This window comes from Saccostrea cucullata, unplaced genomic scaffold (genome assembly GCF_032062105.1).
Source record: "Saccostrea cucullata isolate Sc308-1 unplaced genomic scaffold, CSIRO_AGI_Scuc_v1 ctg769, whole genome shotgun sequence".
In the NCBI taxonomy this organism is placed as follows: Eukaryota; Metazoa; Mollusca; class Bivalvia; order Ostreida; family Ostreidae; genus Saccostrea; species Saccostrea cuccullata.
In genome coordinates, this window is record NW_026935864.1 from 71,090 (window position 1) to 87,405 (window position 16,316).

The 16,316-nt window shown below is 37.3% G+C and overlaps 3 protein-coding genes across 3 annotated transcripts in view; all 3 read left to right on the forward strand.

The window, feature by feature from the left end:
- LOC134244086 (glucagon-like peptide 1 receptor) overlaps window positions 1-16,316 on the forward strand; it is a 98,647-nt gene that overhangs the window by 20,071 nt on the left and 62,260 nt on the right. The gene's annotated exons all lie outside the window — the stretch shown is intronic.
- The window catches only part of LOC134244088 (cerebellin-1-like), an 86,016-nt gene continuing 78,876 nt past the window's right edge, over window positions 9,177-16,316 (forward strand). Inside the window, exon 1 of the mRNA XM_062726363.1 lies at window positions 9,177-9,299. The gene's annotated coding sequence lies outside the window, so the exon portion shown is untranslated. The remainder of the gene's footprint in view (window positions 9,300-16,316) is intronic.
- Window positions 13,251-14,335, forward strand: LOC134244067 (complement C1q-like protein 4). Its single transcript, XM_062726343.1, has 2 exons — window positions 13,251-13,667; window positions 13,830-14,335. Exons 1-2 carry the CDS (start codon window positions 13,532-13,534, stop codon window positions 14,240-14,242), a joined length of 549 nt encoding a protein of 182 aa, XP_062582327.1. The 5' UTR covers window positions 13,251-13,531; the 3' UTR covers window positions 14,243-14,335.

Genomic DNA, 16,316 nt, shown 5'->3' on the forward strand with positions numbered 1-16,316 from the left:
CGAAGATTTGGCTGTTGTTTTCTTTTGTTTCTGCTAAAAAGTAATCCTTCTTGTTGTATGTAAATTGAATCCGTTACTTTGTTTTCACTGTTTATAACACCGCATGCTTCATCTATTTTTAAAGCGTTTTAAAGGTCAGGGTCATATTATTGAGGTATCCATACGATTCGACCCCAGAGGAAATCGGTCGAAACAATGGAGTTTTATTTTTTTGTGTAGTACGTCATCAAAAAGTGGTGTAATGAGCCTCCTTAACAAATAAAAAGACTATACAAAATTATTTTGAAAAATTGAATTCCTTGTAAAATTCTTTCAAAATACCACACTCACTCAGTTTTGGTCTAATTTAAAGCAAACTAGGTACAGAAACAGACTATCCCTAGATTAGACAATATGTGTCCAAAACGTATTGACTAGTTAGGTCACCTGAGTAAACTCAGGTGACCTATTGCTGTCTGTTTGCGTCCGTCGTCGTGCGTCATCCGTCGTCCGCCGTGCGTTAACATTTGAACATTTTCAGCTTCTTCTCTGCAACCACTGTACAAATTTCAATCAAATTTGGCACAAAGCATCTATGGGTGAAGGGGAACAACAATTGTGAATTTGATGATCACAGCCCCCCTGGGGCCTGAGGGGTTGGTAAAAAACCACTAAAATTAATGCAATCTTTAAAAATCTTCTTCTTTACTCCTGGACATCAAGCAGTCAAACTCTTTGCATGATTGTAATCAGCATTGAGTCCTCTACCGAAATTGTGAAATTCATGGCCCCAGGGTCAGGGGTTCTAGTGCTAGGGCGGGTAAATACGTATATAGTAAAAATGCATCATTTCTTTGAAAATCTTCTTCTCTGCTCCCGGGTATTAAATAAACTAACTAAGTACATAGTTATGATGAGCAAGAGTGCCTCTACCAAAATGTGAATTTTATGGCCCCAGGGTCAGGGGTTCTGGTGTTAGGGCGGGGCTCTCATTGATTATATAATGAAAATACATTTATTCTTTGAGAATCTTCTTCTCTGCTCCTAGGTATTAAATAAACTAACTAAGTGCATAGTCATGATGAGCAAGAGTGCCTCTACCAAAATTGTGAATTTTATGGCCCCAGGGTCAGGGGTTCTGGTGTTAGGGCGGGGCTCTATTGATTATATAGTGAAAATACATGAACTCTTTGAAAATCTTCTTCTCTGCTCCTGGGTATCAAATAAACGAACTAAATGCATAGTTATGATGAGCAAGAGTGTCTCTACCAAAATGATGAATTTTATGGCCCAAGGGTCAGGATTTCTGGTGTTCGGGAGGGGGGGGGTCTATAGATTATATTGCAAAAATACATGAATTCTTTGAGAATCTTTTTCTTTGCTCCTAGGTATCAAATAAACTAATTAAGTGTATAGTTTTGATGAGCAAGAGTGCCTCAACCAAAATTATGAATTTTATTACCCCAGGATCATGGTTTCTGGTGTTAATGCGTGGCTCTATAGATTATATAGTGAAAATACACGAATTCTTTGAGAATCTTCTTATATGCTCCTAGGTATTAAATGAACTAATTAAGTGTATAGTTATGATAATCAAGAGTGCCTCTACTTAAATTTTGCATTTTATGGCCCCAGGGTCAGGGGTTCTGGTGTTAGGGCTGGGCTCTATTGATTATAGAGTGAAAATACATGAATTCTTTGAAAATCTTTTTCTGTGTCACTGGGTACGAAGCAGTTGAACTCCCTATATGGTTATGATGAGTAAGGGCCCTAATCTTCCAGAATTGTGAATTTCAAGGCTTTAGGGTCAGGGGTACCATAGAGGGGGGCTGTACTTATATACTGAAAATGAATGAATTGTTTGAAATCTGCTCCTTGGTATTAATAAAATATTTTTGAAAAGCAAAGATGCCTTTTCAAAAATTGTGCAGTGTGTGGATATAGGCCTAAAGATCAGGGGTTCAAGTAGTGGAGTGTGCCTATATAGACCACGATTCAAATTTCGCGCCAATGACGTCATCAAACTTTCGACCAATCAGAAGGAATCATTTGAATTTTTAGTCACGTGACCTTACAGGCGGGAAAAAACATTTTTATGGGGGTCAAGGGTCAAATTTAAAAAAGTGTCCCGAAGGGTAGGTGCGACCTATCAAATGGAAGGTCTGGACGAGGAGAGGTCAGCCCGGGGGTGGTCCGGGGTCATTAAGTGCAAAATCAAAAATTATCCAAAGGGTATCGTGTGACATATCAATAGAAGGTCTTAACGCGTAGAGGTCAGCCCGGGGGTGGTCTGGGGTCATCAAGTGCAAAAATCAAAATGTTACCCAAAGGTATCGTGCGACATATCAAATGGAAGGTCTTAACGCGTAGAGGTCAGCCCGGGGGTGGTCTGGGGTCATCGAGTGCAAAATCAAAAGGTTACCCAAAGGTATCGTGCGACATATCAAATGGAAGGTCTAAATGCGCAGAGTTCAGCCCGGGGGTGGTCCGGGTTCATCAAGTGCAAAATCAAAAAGTTACCCAAAAGGTATCTTGTGACATATCAAATGGAAGGTCTCGACGAGTTGAGCTCAGCGAGGGTGGTCCGGGGTCATTAAGTGCAAAAAGTTACTCAAAAGGTATTGTGTGACTTATCAAATGGAAGGTCTCGATGAGTAGAGTTCAGCCCGGGGGTGTTCCGGGGTCATTGAGTGCAAAATCAAAAAGTTACTTAAAATGTATCATGTGACATATTACTTGGAAGGTCTCGACGAGGAGAGGTCAGCTCGGGGGTGTTCCAGGGTCATTGAGTGCAAAATCAAAAAGTTACCTGAAGTGTTTAATGTGATATCTCAAATGAAAAGTCTCGACAAGTCGAGTTTAACTCGGGGGTGTTCCTGGGGTCATCAGGTGCAAATTCCAAAAATAACCTTAAGGTAGCGTGTGACCTATCTTATGGACGATTCCGGGTTGTTCCGGGCCATTAGGTGCAGTATTTAAGACTTTCCTAATAGTATAAATGCTCTGAACAATCGTGAATCTCTTCATTATCAAACAGAATGGCAACGACGCTAGTCCTTGGATCTTCGGAGGGCAAGCACCTGTTCCCAAGCAACAAACCTTATGATTTTACCGTCACATTGCCAAAAACGTTGGTGTTAAAGTAGCAGTGGACACTAGAATTAAGTGAACTTTATATCACAACCCCTATCAAGACCACAAAGAAGGAGCTTTTCATCTACTGTGACGCATGCGACACGTCTGTGGTGGGTGAACAATACAGACCATTGCTGAGGCGTGTTGTTTTGGAATCCAGCAAAAATCACATCTTCACGAGACCGTACCCAGTTCTGATGCGAATCCAAGAGTTGAAAAAGATACGCCTGGAAATAAAAGATAAAGATTATGAGCATGCCACCTTCTTGAATGGCGATATAAGCCTGACTCTGATATTTCGACCCGCAGCCATGACCAGTTCCTTTGCCTAAAAGCTATACAAAAGTGATTCAAGAATAAATTGGTCACATTTTAAGAGTGTCTGCGGAAGAGTCAACATGCATAAAGTCCAGTGCGACGATTGCCGAGGCTGGTTTTCCCGAAAGGATGTCCTAAAACGGCATCAGCGAAGTGTACACGGAATGATGGGAATGCCGCCACCACCAACATCGTCGCCACCGCAGGTGATCACACCGCCACCGCCGCCGGAATTCACGCCGCCGCCATTTAAGCCACCGCCGCCGCTGCAGATGATCACGCCGCCGCCGCCGCCGCTAGAGTGCACGCCGTCGCTCCTCAAGCCACCGCCGCCGCCATCAGCAACTCTTCCTTTACAGCAACGGCACCAGGACTTTGTCTTCAGGCATCCCTTTACTGCGAATATTTCTGGCCCCACGTGTTGTGGCAAGACGTATTTCTGTAAACTGCTCTTGCAACACTGCCTGAAAATAATATGGCCTCCTCCCGAGAGAATCATATGGCTCTACAAACGTTGGCAACCACTGTATGATGTCAGTCAGAGTACCATTTATCCCAAGGTCGAATTTATTCAAGGAATACCTTTGGATCTGGATCAAGATTCCTTTATACATCCCAGAACGAGGAATCTCGTTATTTTGGATGATCTGATGTCTACGGCATCCAAAGATTCCAGAATCAACGAATTGTTTACGGAGGGCAGTCATCACAGAAATATGTCCGTCATAGCCATCAATCAAAACCTATACTACAACAAATATCCCACCCAGAGACGAAATTGCCATTACCTGGTCCTGTTTAACAATCCTGTGGACAGACAACAAGTTATGACCTTGGCTCGTCAGATGTATCCCGAAAATCCTTAACACCTGCTGAGACATTTTAACGACGCTACTTCCAAACCTTATGGATACCTGTTAGTGGATTTGAAGCCCACTACTCCCGAACATCTACGTATGCGCACTGACGTCTTGAGTTCTATTAAACAGCACAAAGCAGAGAATTTCCATCATTCTTCAACAGATATTCCTACCGATCGGACGTACCACGTGTCTGTTCCTTCAACCTTCCAATCCATCGGGTCGGATTTTCAACACGTCACACCTACAGAAGATATGCCTTCCTGTGACGATTGTGGTCTGGTCTTTGAAAATGTCCACGACCTTCAAAGACATGTGAAAAGATGGTGTCCAGAAAACGGACAAGGGAAAGATGATATCGCCCCCATGGAGGTGGATGATTCAAATTCCTCAACTGTCGAACCAGAGAAGGAAAATGATGACGAACACAAAGTCTTTAACTTTCTCATGGAAAGGGCCAAAGAAGACAACGAAAAACTATGGGACCTGAAATATGATAAATACATAAAGGAAGGTCTATCACGAGAAGACGCTCGAGTTCAAACGGAGGAAAAAATGAACTCTAAAGACCTTAAGAAATTCTCTGAAAAGTATGGACAACTCATCCTGTACATCCTTCAGTTACAAAACGGATCCATTCACACAAAAGTCATGGATGATGTTAAAGATTTCCTGTCCGACGGCTATGACGAACGCAGAGCCATCAGAATGGCTTTGAATAAGAACCATCCTGTCCTTGAAGAAATGTGGGATCCCGAGAGCGATATGGAGATCGATGATGCTTCCGAAAGCGAAGACCAAGTGGGAAAGGATGACGACAGCGAGATGGAAGAAGATAGTGATGAATCCTAAGAACTCTAAATAACATTTTGAGACTATTCCCAATTATTGTTTGAAGAATGGACTATCGATTGTATACTGTTGCATTTACTTGAATAAACAGTGAAAAAAGCAATGTTGTTTTTTATGTCATTATAGGTCACGTGCTTAGGTATTAAATAAGGAGTGGAAATACATTTAAGCTTCATTTTAACGCTGTCCATGCCAGAAGAAACATGTCTTGGGAGGATTATCTCAAGCAAGTGTATTACGATCCATCCACGGCTGGTAGTTTCACCGGAGTGGATAAATTATTCCGATACGTTCAAAAAGAGGGAAAATATGATATCAGCAAGTACAAGGTACGCAAATGGTTACAGAGACAAGAACCCTACAGTCTTCAGCGACCCATGAGACGACATTATCGTCGCAATCAGGTGGTCGTCGCTGGTCTCGATGATCAATGGGACGCTGATCTCATGGACATGACCAAATTCAGCAAAGAAAATGAGGGTGTGCAGTTCGTAGTCTTGGTCATCGATATCTTCTCCAAGTACCTGTGGATGCAACCTTTGAAGGATAAGAAGGGGCCAACGACAGCCCGGGCGTTCGAAAACGTATTGCGTGAGGGGAGGCAACCTACGAAACTTCGCACGGACAAAGGGCAAGAATTTCGATCAAAAGCCTTTAATAATGTATTGAAGGATCACAACATAGAACATTTTTATTCTCAAAACACCGAAGTGAAAGCCAACTATGCAGAAAGAGCCATCAAGACGATCAAAACTAAGATGTATCGTTACATGACATTTAAACAATCCCAACGATACATTGATCGTCTTCAGGAATTCGCTCGGAGTTACAACAAGACGTACCACCGCACTATTGACACCGAACCTGACCTGGTTACACCAAACAACGAAGAAGAAGTGCGCGTGTCAACATTCCTGTCTCAAGAAGAGATCCCACGCAAGCAATCAAAGCGGCCCTACAAGTTCAAAGTGGGTGATAAAGTGCGCATTTCAAAAATATCGTCCATATTTGACAGAGAATACGATCAAAAGTGGTCTGGTGAAATTTTCATCGTGTTTCGACGTTTCCTGAGGAACGGCATTCCAGTATACAAACTCAAGGACTACAATAACGAAGCCATTACGGGGACATTCTATCAACTGGAACTCCAAAAAGTGGACGTTAGAGGCGAGGATACGTTTAAGATTGAAAGGATCCTCAAGACTCGTGGAAGAGGACTAAACAAGCAATATTTTGTGAAATGGCTGCATTGGCCAAAGAAGTTTAATTCTTGGATAAATGCTGATGACATGTCTGCATAACTTTGTGCAATTATCATCGTTTCGCTTGAAATTAAATGTATACAGATTTTATATAGAAAATATGACTTTCCATGTCTTGCAATAAAATATAAACCAAAACATGTGTTGTTTTTATTTGCGTTTGATGACCCCTAGATACCCCTGGGCTGGACGTTATTCTTCAAGACCTTCAATTTGATAGGTCACAGAATACTCTTTGGGTAACCTTTTGATTCTGCACTTGACCCCCAGAACACCCCTGGGCTGATCGAAACTTGATAGGTCGCATGATACCTTCAGGTAACCTTTTGATTTTGCACTTGATGATCCCGGAACATCCCCGGGCTGAACTCGACTCATCGAGACCTTCCATTTGGTATGTCACACGATTCCTTTTGAGTAACTTTTCGATTTTGCACTTGATGACCCTAGATCACCCCCGGGATGACCTCTACTCATCGAGACCTTCTATTTGATATGTCGCATGATACCCTTAAGTAACCTTTTGATTTTGCACTGAATGACCCGGAACACCCCCGGGCTGACCTCTCCTCATCGAGACCTTCCATTTGCTATGTCACACGATACCCTTTGGGTAACTTTTTATTTTGCACTTGATGACCCCTGACCACCCCCGGGCTGAACTCTACGCGTTGAGACCTTATATTTGATATGTCGCACGACACCTTTTGAGTAACCTTTTGATTTTGCACTTGATGACCCCGGAACACCCCCGGGCTGAACTCTCCTCGCTAAGACCTTTCCTTTGATAGGTCACACAATACCCTTTAGGACACCTTTTTATTGGACCCTTGACCCCCATAAACATAGGTGATTTTAAAAAATTCCCGCCTGTAGGGTCCCACGATACCCTTTAGGTAATTTTTTATTTTGCACTTCATGATCCCGGACCACCCCCGGGCTGACCTCTCCTCGTCCAGACCTTCCATTTGATAGGTTGCACCCTACCCTTCGGGACACTTTTTTAAATTTGACCCTTGACCCCCATAAAAATGTTTTTTCCCGCCTGTAAGGTCACGTGACTAAAAATTCAAATGCTGCTTTCTGATTGGTCGAAAGTTTGATGACGTCATTGGCGCGAAATTTGAATCGTGGTCTATGTGCGCGCTCTCCACTACTTGTTCATGTGTGGTAAGGGCACTACTAATTATTGCTGAATATTACTGATTAGTTGAAATGCATTTTTTGTTCCCCTACCCTGCCTTTGGGTATTAAGTAACCAAGCTAAGCAACTGCTAAGTGTATTGTTATGATGATCAGTGGTGCCTCTTTCAAAATTGTGAATGCCATAACATATGGCTTAAAACATGAATTAAATTCAATAACTGGAAAGTTGTTACATAATGCTCAGGTGACCTATAAGGCCCATGGGCCTCTTGTTGCTTTATTTAACCAGTTTTTGCTATGAAAAAGATTGGTCATATTTTTATCAAGTCAATTTTAATATCTTTTAAGAGAACGCTGGTAGAAAACATTTTCATAATAATTATGGAAATAACAAACAGTATTCAAGATCAAAAGTCCATAAAACAAAACAAAAAGGAGTAGAGCAAAAAACGGACCTCCAACGCATCAGAGATGGGATCAGGTGCCATGGAGGAGTGAGCATCCAATGCCGACCGGTCACACCCGCCGTGTGGTCCTTGTCATGATCAACAAATAACAAAAAACCGACATCAATTCAGCATATAAATAATGGACTAATAGTTAGTATGAAAAACTTCAGTCAGCATTTGACTAAACGATAAATTGTTTTTCTTTCTGACAAGGTCATTGTATCGATCATAGTAAACTCTTTTCAGAAAACCAAGTCAAACATGGATCTCTGTGACCAAAACAGGTAGCTATAGTCATAATATAGAAACATATATTTTTTTTTAAAATCTTAATTTACACGAATCACAAAACTAAATGATCATGATGTGCAAGTTAAGAAATAAGTGAAAGGATTTTTTAAAAGAAATTAAGAAATAGAGAAAAGAGGGAAACTAAATATTCAATATTTTGTTAATTATAATATACATGTAGTTATAATTAACAATATATTGAAAAGTTTATACTGCTATGATTATACTATGGTTATATTATAATAATAACAATATAACTTTTCAAATTCAATTAACTAAAAATAATTATCTGACTTTCCCTTCAATGCTTAATTTTCATTATTCTGTGAACTAACTGATTAATAAACATAATGAGAAGTTTTCTATTTACTGAGACAATCTTTGTCTCAAAGTAAATAGATTGTCGGATTATATGTTGTGTCGGATTACATGTAGTTTTCAGAACATTGGAAATATAAAAGTGGGAATGAAAATAATTGACAGTGAAACAAACAGAACAGGTGTGAGTTTAGTAGACAGTGTCTACCATTAAACAACAGTTACTAGTATTTTTTTCTGAAAACTGTTTTTTTTAATTTGTGTGTAGTTTTAAGCCAGTCTAAATAATTGTATAAATGGTTTGTGTTATACGCTGTACATGTAAATTATACTTTTATACAAGAATTGCCAACTGTAACACATGACTCTACTTAAACATTTAAAATTGTACGAGTATGTATTTTGTTAATTTTTTTTACAGCAAGAGTTGTGAAACGTATTGAGGCTTATTAAAAAAATATGAAAACTAGGTCTTTAGCTCATAAAAATTCTCAACAGGAAACTCTTAAGGGCGATTGAAAATAGGTCAGACTAAACGGAATTATACATTCTTCCTTGTAAACGTGCAAAAAGGCAGGGCTAATGAGTAAAAGAACTTAAGTAAGGGCATATGTTATCTTAATGGTAAAGAAAAAATGGGAAATAATTAACCTTATTTGCAAAATTAGCCATCCTTTCGTGTGGTAAAGGTAGGATTACGAGTTATTTTGATTTCTACTAACTAGTTTAAAAATCAATTTACGCGTTGCAATGTTTAAATATTGAACAAAAATTATTTACCTTTAACAGAACATTTAAAGATTTGAAACACATAAAGATTTACATTCCTTTTCAGATAAACTAAATCACTCTTAATATGGCTCAAACAGAAAGAATGTTATGTTTTAAGGAACGTTTTGTTTTTCACCACTTTCCATTCTGTAGATAGGGGAGGAATGTTTTATCGGTTTTTTTTTTTTATCTTTTACGTCAAATTCTATTCAAATGTTTAGGGAAACAATCAACTTATCAAATATATATTTGAAATATTTCCTTTTTCCAGTTCTTTTAAAATGTTAATAAATCGAATTTATATGCAATTCGACAAAAAAACAACATATTCCTGAATGCTAATTTACTTTTAAAAATGAAATTTTCATTTTTGATTTGTTTTTATGAATTAAATATTTCCAAATTTGACATCTGTCTGAAAAATAAGGATCATTATCTGTTCCTGATTTCCGAAGAGCACAATGAAAATCTATAAGAATAATTTAATTATTTTTAGATCAAATATTACATGGGGCATAAAGGATCACTTCTTTATAAATAGGTATCTGACCTATAGGACCGGGCTTGGTTTTTTTCTCTATGAAAAGCTTGTCGATTTCCGTTCCGATTAATGACATTAGGCTGAATACATTTAACAATTTGTTTTTTCCTAAACTTTATTTCAAAGAGTAGAGGTAGAAAAAAACCCTTCCATTTATTTTCTGAGTTTGTTATCTCCAAATGTAATAATTGATATTTGTATATACTTCTCATTGTGCATAATAGTAATGTCTACTGTCTCTGAAATTCTATTTTTTGTGTCTAGGCTATTTATCCGTGGATATAATAAAACATGTTATTAATTTGTGCAAATTATATAGGCCTAAATGAAATCCAAGGGAGTACAGTTACTGATATATGTAGCCAAAATCAATGTGATAAAATTCTAAGGAATATATACAATTGAAATTCGTTGCAGCTCAATGCTGCCAAGAGTACCTGTATCAAATAACACAGAGTGAGCTATTCTTGTCCTCGAAGAAAGTGTGAGGTTTGTTCCGCCTGACTGACAACTATACATTTGATTGTTACAATTTGACATCTCTTTAGTTTTTCTTGTTTCAAGAATGGGCATAGTACATAGGGGATAGATAATTAAAAAAAAATACACAAGTCTATAAAAAAAAATAAAATAGCCTTTGAAAAGATGAAAAACTTTAAAAGTGTGGTTCCAGGTGGATTCGAACTCGCGTTTTTAAAGAAGAAACATTGCACGACGTAAAACAAACTCATATATCAACTGAGCTAGTCTATCTATAAAAATAGCTCGTATAGATTTGAAGCAGATTTTCGAAATCAGGTTTCCTTATTTTTTGTAGATTTTTTTTGTGAATTTCGACCCTAGGGCAGGGGTGCCCCTAAAAAATTCCTATCTTTAATCATTCCTGACACCATAACCTATCAAAATATCACAATTTTATTTAGGGGCAGGCCTGCCCTGAAGGACTTCTCGGCCAAAATTCATGCAAAAATAAATGCGTTAGCGGTCAAAATGATGTTTCAGCCAACTTTGGAGGTTTATTGTAAAGTTGTAAATAATAAATTTAAGGTATAAAATACAAATTTGAAAAATTTAGACATATATACGGTAGAAAACAACAAATGAAGTTTAATATTTAAATGTCGCTTTTTCCGGGAAATTGTTCTCTCCTATAGGTCAATTCTTTTGTCAAAGCGAATACATCCTTTCAAAATTTATCCTATACCAGCCACGCTGTAGAATTTTTATGCATATTACCAGGGAAATTCTACAAGTTCTAAGAATGTAGAATGTACAGAATGTCTGTAGAATGTCTGGAATATCCAGACAAATCGTCATTATTATGCTGACAAAAGAATGACATCATTTACAATTCCTTGTTTTGAAAGGGCTGCACATGTACGGTCGACTTTTGTAGCAGAAACATACCTCGTTATGGGCGCATAAAAGTTTTATAATTTATAATTTTTGAAATTCTTCACGTGGGCGTCTAAAAATGTTTCAATCCTTATGTGAATTTGGCATCGAATTTCCTTTGTTCAAACAGGTTATCGAGGTGAAGGAGGTTGTCATTCTCACAATAGGAATTTTGGCAGTGAAAGTTATGATATATCCATGCATTTTATAGTTATAACTTTTTAAAAACGTATACATGCACAGTTTATTATTTTATTTTTTTTTTTTGCATTTTCAGATGCTTTCTCAGTTCAAAATACAGGTACCAGGAACAACTAAACATTTTCTAGAATGTCAATCTGAAGAATTAATGCAAAAGTAATTGTGAATATTACTGTTACTGTAACACTTGTCATCTACAGTTATGTAAGCAATACAGAAATCTTCATCTAATGGTTCAAGAAAATAAGAACCACACAGTTGTCCTTTATCAAGAACGCACGCGTCGGCGTTCTTCCCAAAAGGAATTTGCACAGATATCCTCTGTCACATTCTGGTGTTTGACTATTACTGTGATTCTGTTCACCTCATTGATCAGGACGGTCAATTTTTGACTTTGCTTATCACGAGACGCGATGATATGAAGTCCCCGTGCAGTTTGTGTGTGGATGATGAAAATAACCTTTATGTTGGAAAGCTCACTAAAGGCATAACAGTGTACAAGTATCTCCAGTAATCAGTGAGGCAATGATAGTGTATATTTCTTACAATGCACGGTACTGTTTGAAGTACCTCATCAACATGTTTGGCGCTAACGATCAAATACGCAATTTTTGTGTTTTGTTTTCAATTCCAAAGTCGAAACGAAGTTTAAATTTTAAAGTTGTTTAAGTTAGCCATGTGTACCTAAAGTTTCAAGAACTTTCAAATCTAATTAAAATTAGATATTCATCTTGAGATTTATTATTTCGTCACATGGGTACAAACGATCATCGTGAAAAAGTTAAATTAGATTGAAGCCTAGCATTCTATAAACTAACAAGTAATTATGTAGAACGATTCCAGAGAAAGACGTTCATCTGTGTTCTATGCTTTCAAGGCAAATATATAATGAAGATGCTCGTACCTCCAAGATTTCAAGTTGGTTGTAAAAATTCTTAGTACATTTTAATTGTCAAGAATCATGATGCTTTTTCCCTCCTATTATTTTTTTTTCCCTTATTGTGTTTCTCATCGAGCCAACAAGAACGATGTGGGACGAGTTAAATTGTATTCATGTTAAAAAAGTGTTATCTTTTACGTGCTTTATTTGCTCTTAGTGCTTTATGTGAAATCAAAACAAGGATTCAGGAAAAAATGTCCAAATTTGAATGGATTCTGATCAAACAAACCTACTACCAATTAACATGAATCAGAACAGCTCCCTTGCATCTTGATGTACGTATATTAAAAAATGTTCATCAAATAATTAGAATTTTGTCCATGCTAATCGATTGCAAAAAGACCATTTTGAAATACAAAACTTTAATTCTAAGAAAGTGTATTTTTATGACTTAATAAACAAATGGAAATCAGAAAAAAAAACTGGACAAGCAGTAACCTCTTAAAAATATTTACAGAGGGCACAACAGATTTTAATCGATTGATTGATTGTATGTTGTTTAACGTCCCTCTCGAGAATTTTTCACTCATACGGAGACGCCACCACTTGCCGGTGGAGGGCTACAAATTTTGTCCTATGTTCGACACTCAGGGCCTTTGAGCAGTGAGGGATCTTTATCGTGCCAGCACCTACTGCGACACGGGGCCTCGGTTTATACGGTCTCATCCGAAGGACCGATTTTAATCGATAAACATATTTTGGTCAGAAGAAAATTCAACCACTTATGCTTGATCACCACAATGTAAATAAAGCAAGAAGCCTTGATTTGTTTTTTTGAAGACACATTTCTTCAATTAGAAAAAAAATCTAAAAACATTTTATACTGAAATACCAAGTGTTGCATAATGTTCGAAATAAAAAAGGTACAGCGCATGGTCGATGAAAAGAAGCAGAACATTAAAATGCAAGGAATAGTCTCAATTTTCGTTTGGTAAACATTAATGTGAAATATGATCTCATGTCATTTCTCAGATCACGACATTAATGATCACGAAACATATTGAAAGTTTTTGTAAAATTTGGGAAAACTAAGAATTCTGTGCATTTGTTCTAAGTTCAACAACCTGATCAACATGCTGAAAACGTTGTCGTTTTTCCTTGTTTTTGTCTGTGTTGTTAGTGGAAATGAGTCATGTGGCCGGAAAGAGATGGAGGACACAATATGCAGTCTCTGTGGACAGAGGGGTGGAAGTCCATTTACTGGATATGGTACTTATACATGTACTTTAATGTCTTCAAAATTTTGATTACATAACATCTTAAAAATTTATTTGTAAAATAAGTATGCTGCCCAGCTGTTTTCAATGTCTTATTTATTATTTCTTTTTGAAGACTGTAAATTAATTTTTGTTGTTTTTTTTTCTTCTTCAGGTAAACAGATTGCGTTTTATGCATATATGTCAGGTAACGTTTACATCAGTACACTATCCAAACACAAAATATTTGTTTATGATCGAGTCGAAACAAATATTGGAAACGGATATGACGTCAAATCTGGAAAATTTACCGCTCCAGAAAGTGGGGTTTATGTCATACACACAACGACGGTTGCCTACGACAGATCTTACAGCATTATCGAAGTCGTGAAAAATGGCGTCATAAAGGACATAGGATTGGCAGACGCCTACCACCACGATGACAGAGCCGCCTCCTCTACCTTAACCATTTTGAATTTGAAGAAGGGAGACGTTGTAAATACCCGAGTTGGTACATACTTTCGTGGGAATTATCTAGAGAGTATTACTTGGGCCCGAATGAGTTTTTCTGGATTTAAACTCATGTAAAGAAAAAAGTCTATATATAAACTCGTGTATTTATCAGTCTGAGGCAATACTTCATGGCTTGTAACAAATAAATAGAATGAGCATGACAACTAATTAAGCTTTTTTGTAATGCACCTTGAAGACTTTTTTCATTTCCTTATTTCTACAATATATGTTTCGATTTTTTTGCTTATCATGCAGTTCACACAATCTAATTAAAATTAGATGTTAGATCCACTCGCATTCTCACTACACAGTGTAGCGAGTATGCCAGCGGATCTAATATCCAATTTTAATTAGATTGTCACTTCACAATGCAATTAACTTTACCAAAAGCAAAATTATCAATGTGAAGTACCATCTTCCAACTGGTCACCTCTTTCTAAACAAATAGCTATATCTATACTTATGAATTAACAAATTCTGCCAATAAACTCCACTAAGGTATTAGGTGATGTCCGTAAATTATTTGCAGAATTCACTCGCATAGTAATTAACAAATTCTTTCTTGACCTTGAAGAAATGATATAATTATGCATGTACATTTGTGGTATCTCTCTATTACATACAGAGAGCAAATACAGCTATCCTCATATCTGTATGAAGTTATCCACTTGTCAATGAACAATACATTGAGAATATTAGAATACACGCTTCAATCCTCATCAAATATCCTCCATATCGCACAGTGCAGAATCGGTGTATTTACTACTACTAATAGTGGAGTGACAAAATTTTGAATTTAATGTACCACCCCACCCTACGGCTGATTTGTACTTTTTTGCAAAGAGGTAGGGGCTCCATTGGCGAAAATCGGCCCCAGCTCAAAAATAAATTTTATTTTTTTGATTATATGTTGTGGATGTCTATTTTTTAAAAATAACACCAATTTGTCCGAAAAACTTAATTTAAGGAAAAAATTAAGGCATTGATTGACCACCGTTAATAGTTAACGTTAACGTTAAAAAGTAGCGTCATTACGTAATACACACACAGTTACTCAATACCCTCCTCAGAGTTCACTGAATTAACCATACTCGCTAATATTGAAAAGAACAACAAATCTTTTTTGATAGGTTCCAACCGCTAAATTTCTTTATCAGGGTATAATGATGATAATCTGATGGTTGTCATAGCAACAAACTTTCTTCATAAATATGTCTCTGACTACATTAATAACAGAAAGGAAATATCTCAAAAACTGGACAATTTTAGCCATTTCAAAACGTTGATATGTTTTGTTGCAAAATAGAGGTCATAGTAAATTAATATGAAGACTTCTGTTCATTAGGCCTATATAATTCCTCTTAATAAAACAATTTTTCTAAATGAGAAGGGGGGGGGGTATATAATATCGTCCATGAAATATGACTTTTGAGCCTCATTTAGGATTTTCAAGTACTTGTTAATATGGATATTAAAAGATGTACATGCCATGTAATGATTTCTTTACAATAGAGTTTTAGGGGATATTGTAAGGCAATTGTGTGTGTTTGTATGAGGGCTAATGAGCGAGTTAATTCTGTGCAAAACGGAGGTGACGTAATTTGCATCGGGATCGATGTCCAATACTGCTTAAGCTTGAGGTAGGATTTCATTTGTCATACCGGCGTACGCCGAATGCGCCGCTTGACCTTTCGAAATCCGGCTTTTTACTTCATTTGATCGGGGAAGGCTCGCCGGCGTACGCCGAATGCGCCGGTCTGAAATTATCGGCGAGGAAATCGCCGGTCTTAGAAATATGGCGGGAAGAGAAAACAACTGTGAAAATGCAGATACTTTTTACCATATCGACATGTTCTTTATTTGTTTGCATATTTTAGCAAATCTCCATTCAAATATTTAAATATGTTTTTATTCTCTGAAAAATAAAATTTTTCATGAGGTCCAAGGGTCTTTTTGAAATTGAATTTCGAATTATTCTACTAAGACACAATGTAAAAAGTGATAAAACTTAATTACTTGATTATCATTTAGCGTAATTATTTATTTTTAAAAAAATGTTTTTGCCGGTTTACTTCATTTGCCTCTTAGCCGTCTAACGCCGGTCATATGACCGGCGTTATTCGGCGTACGCCGATCAGTGACAAATGAA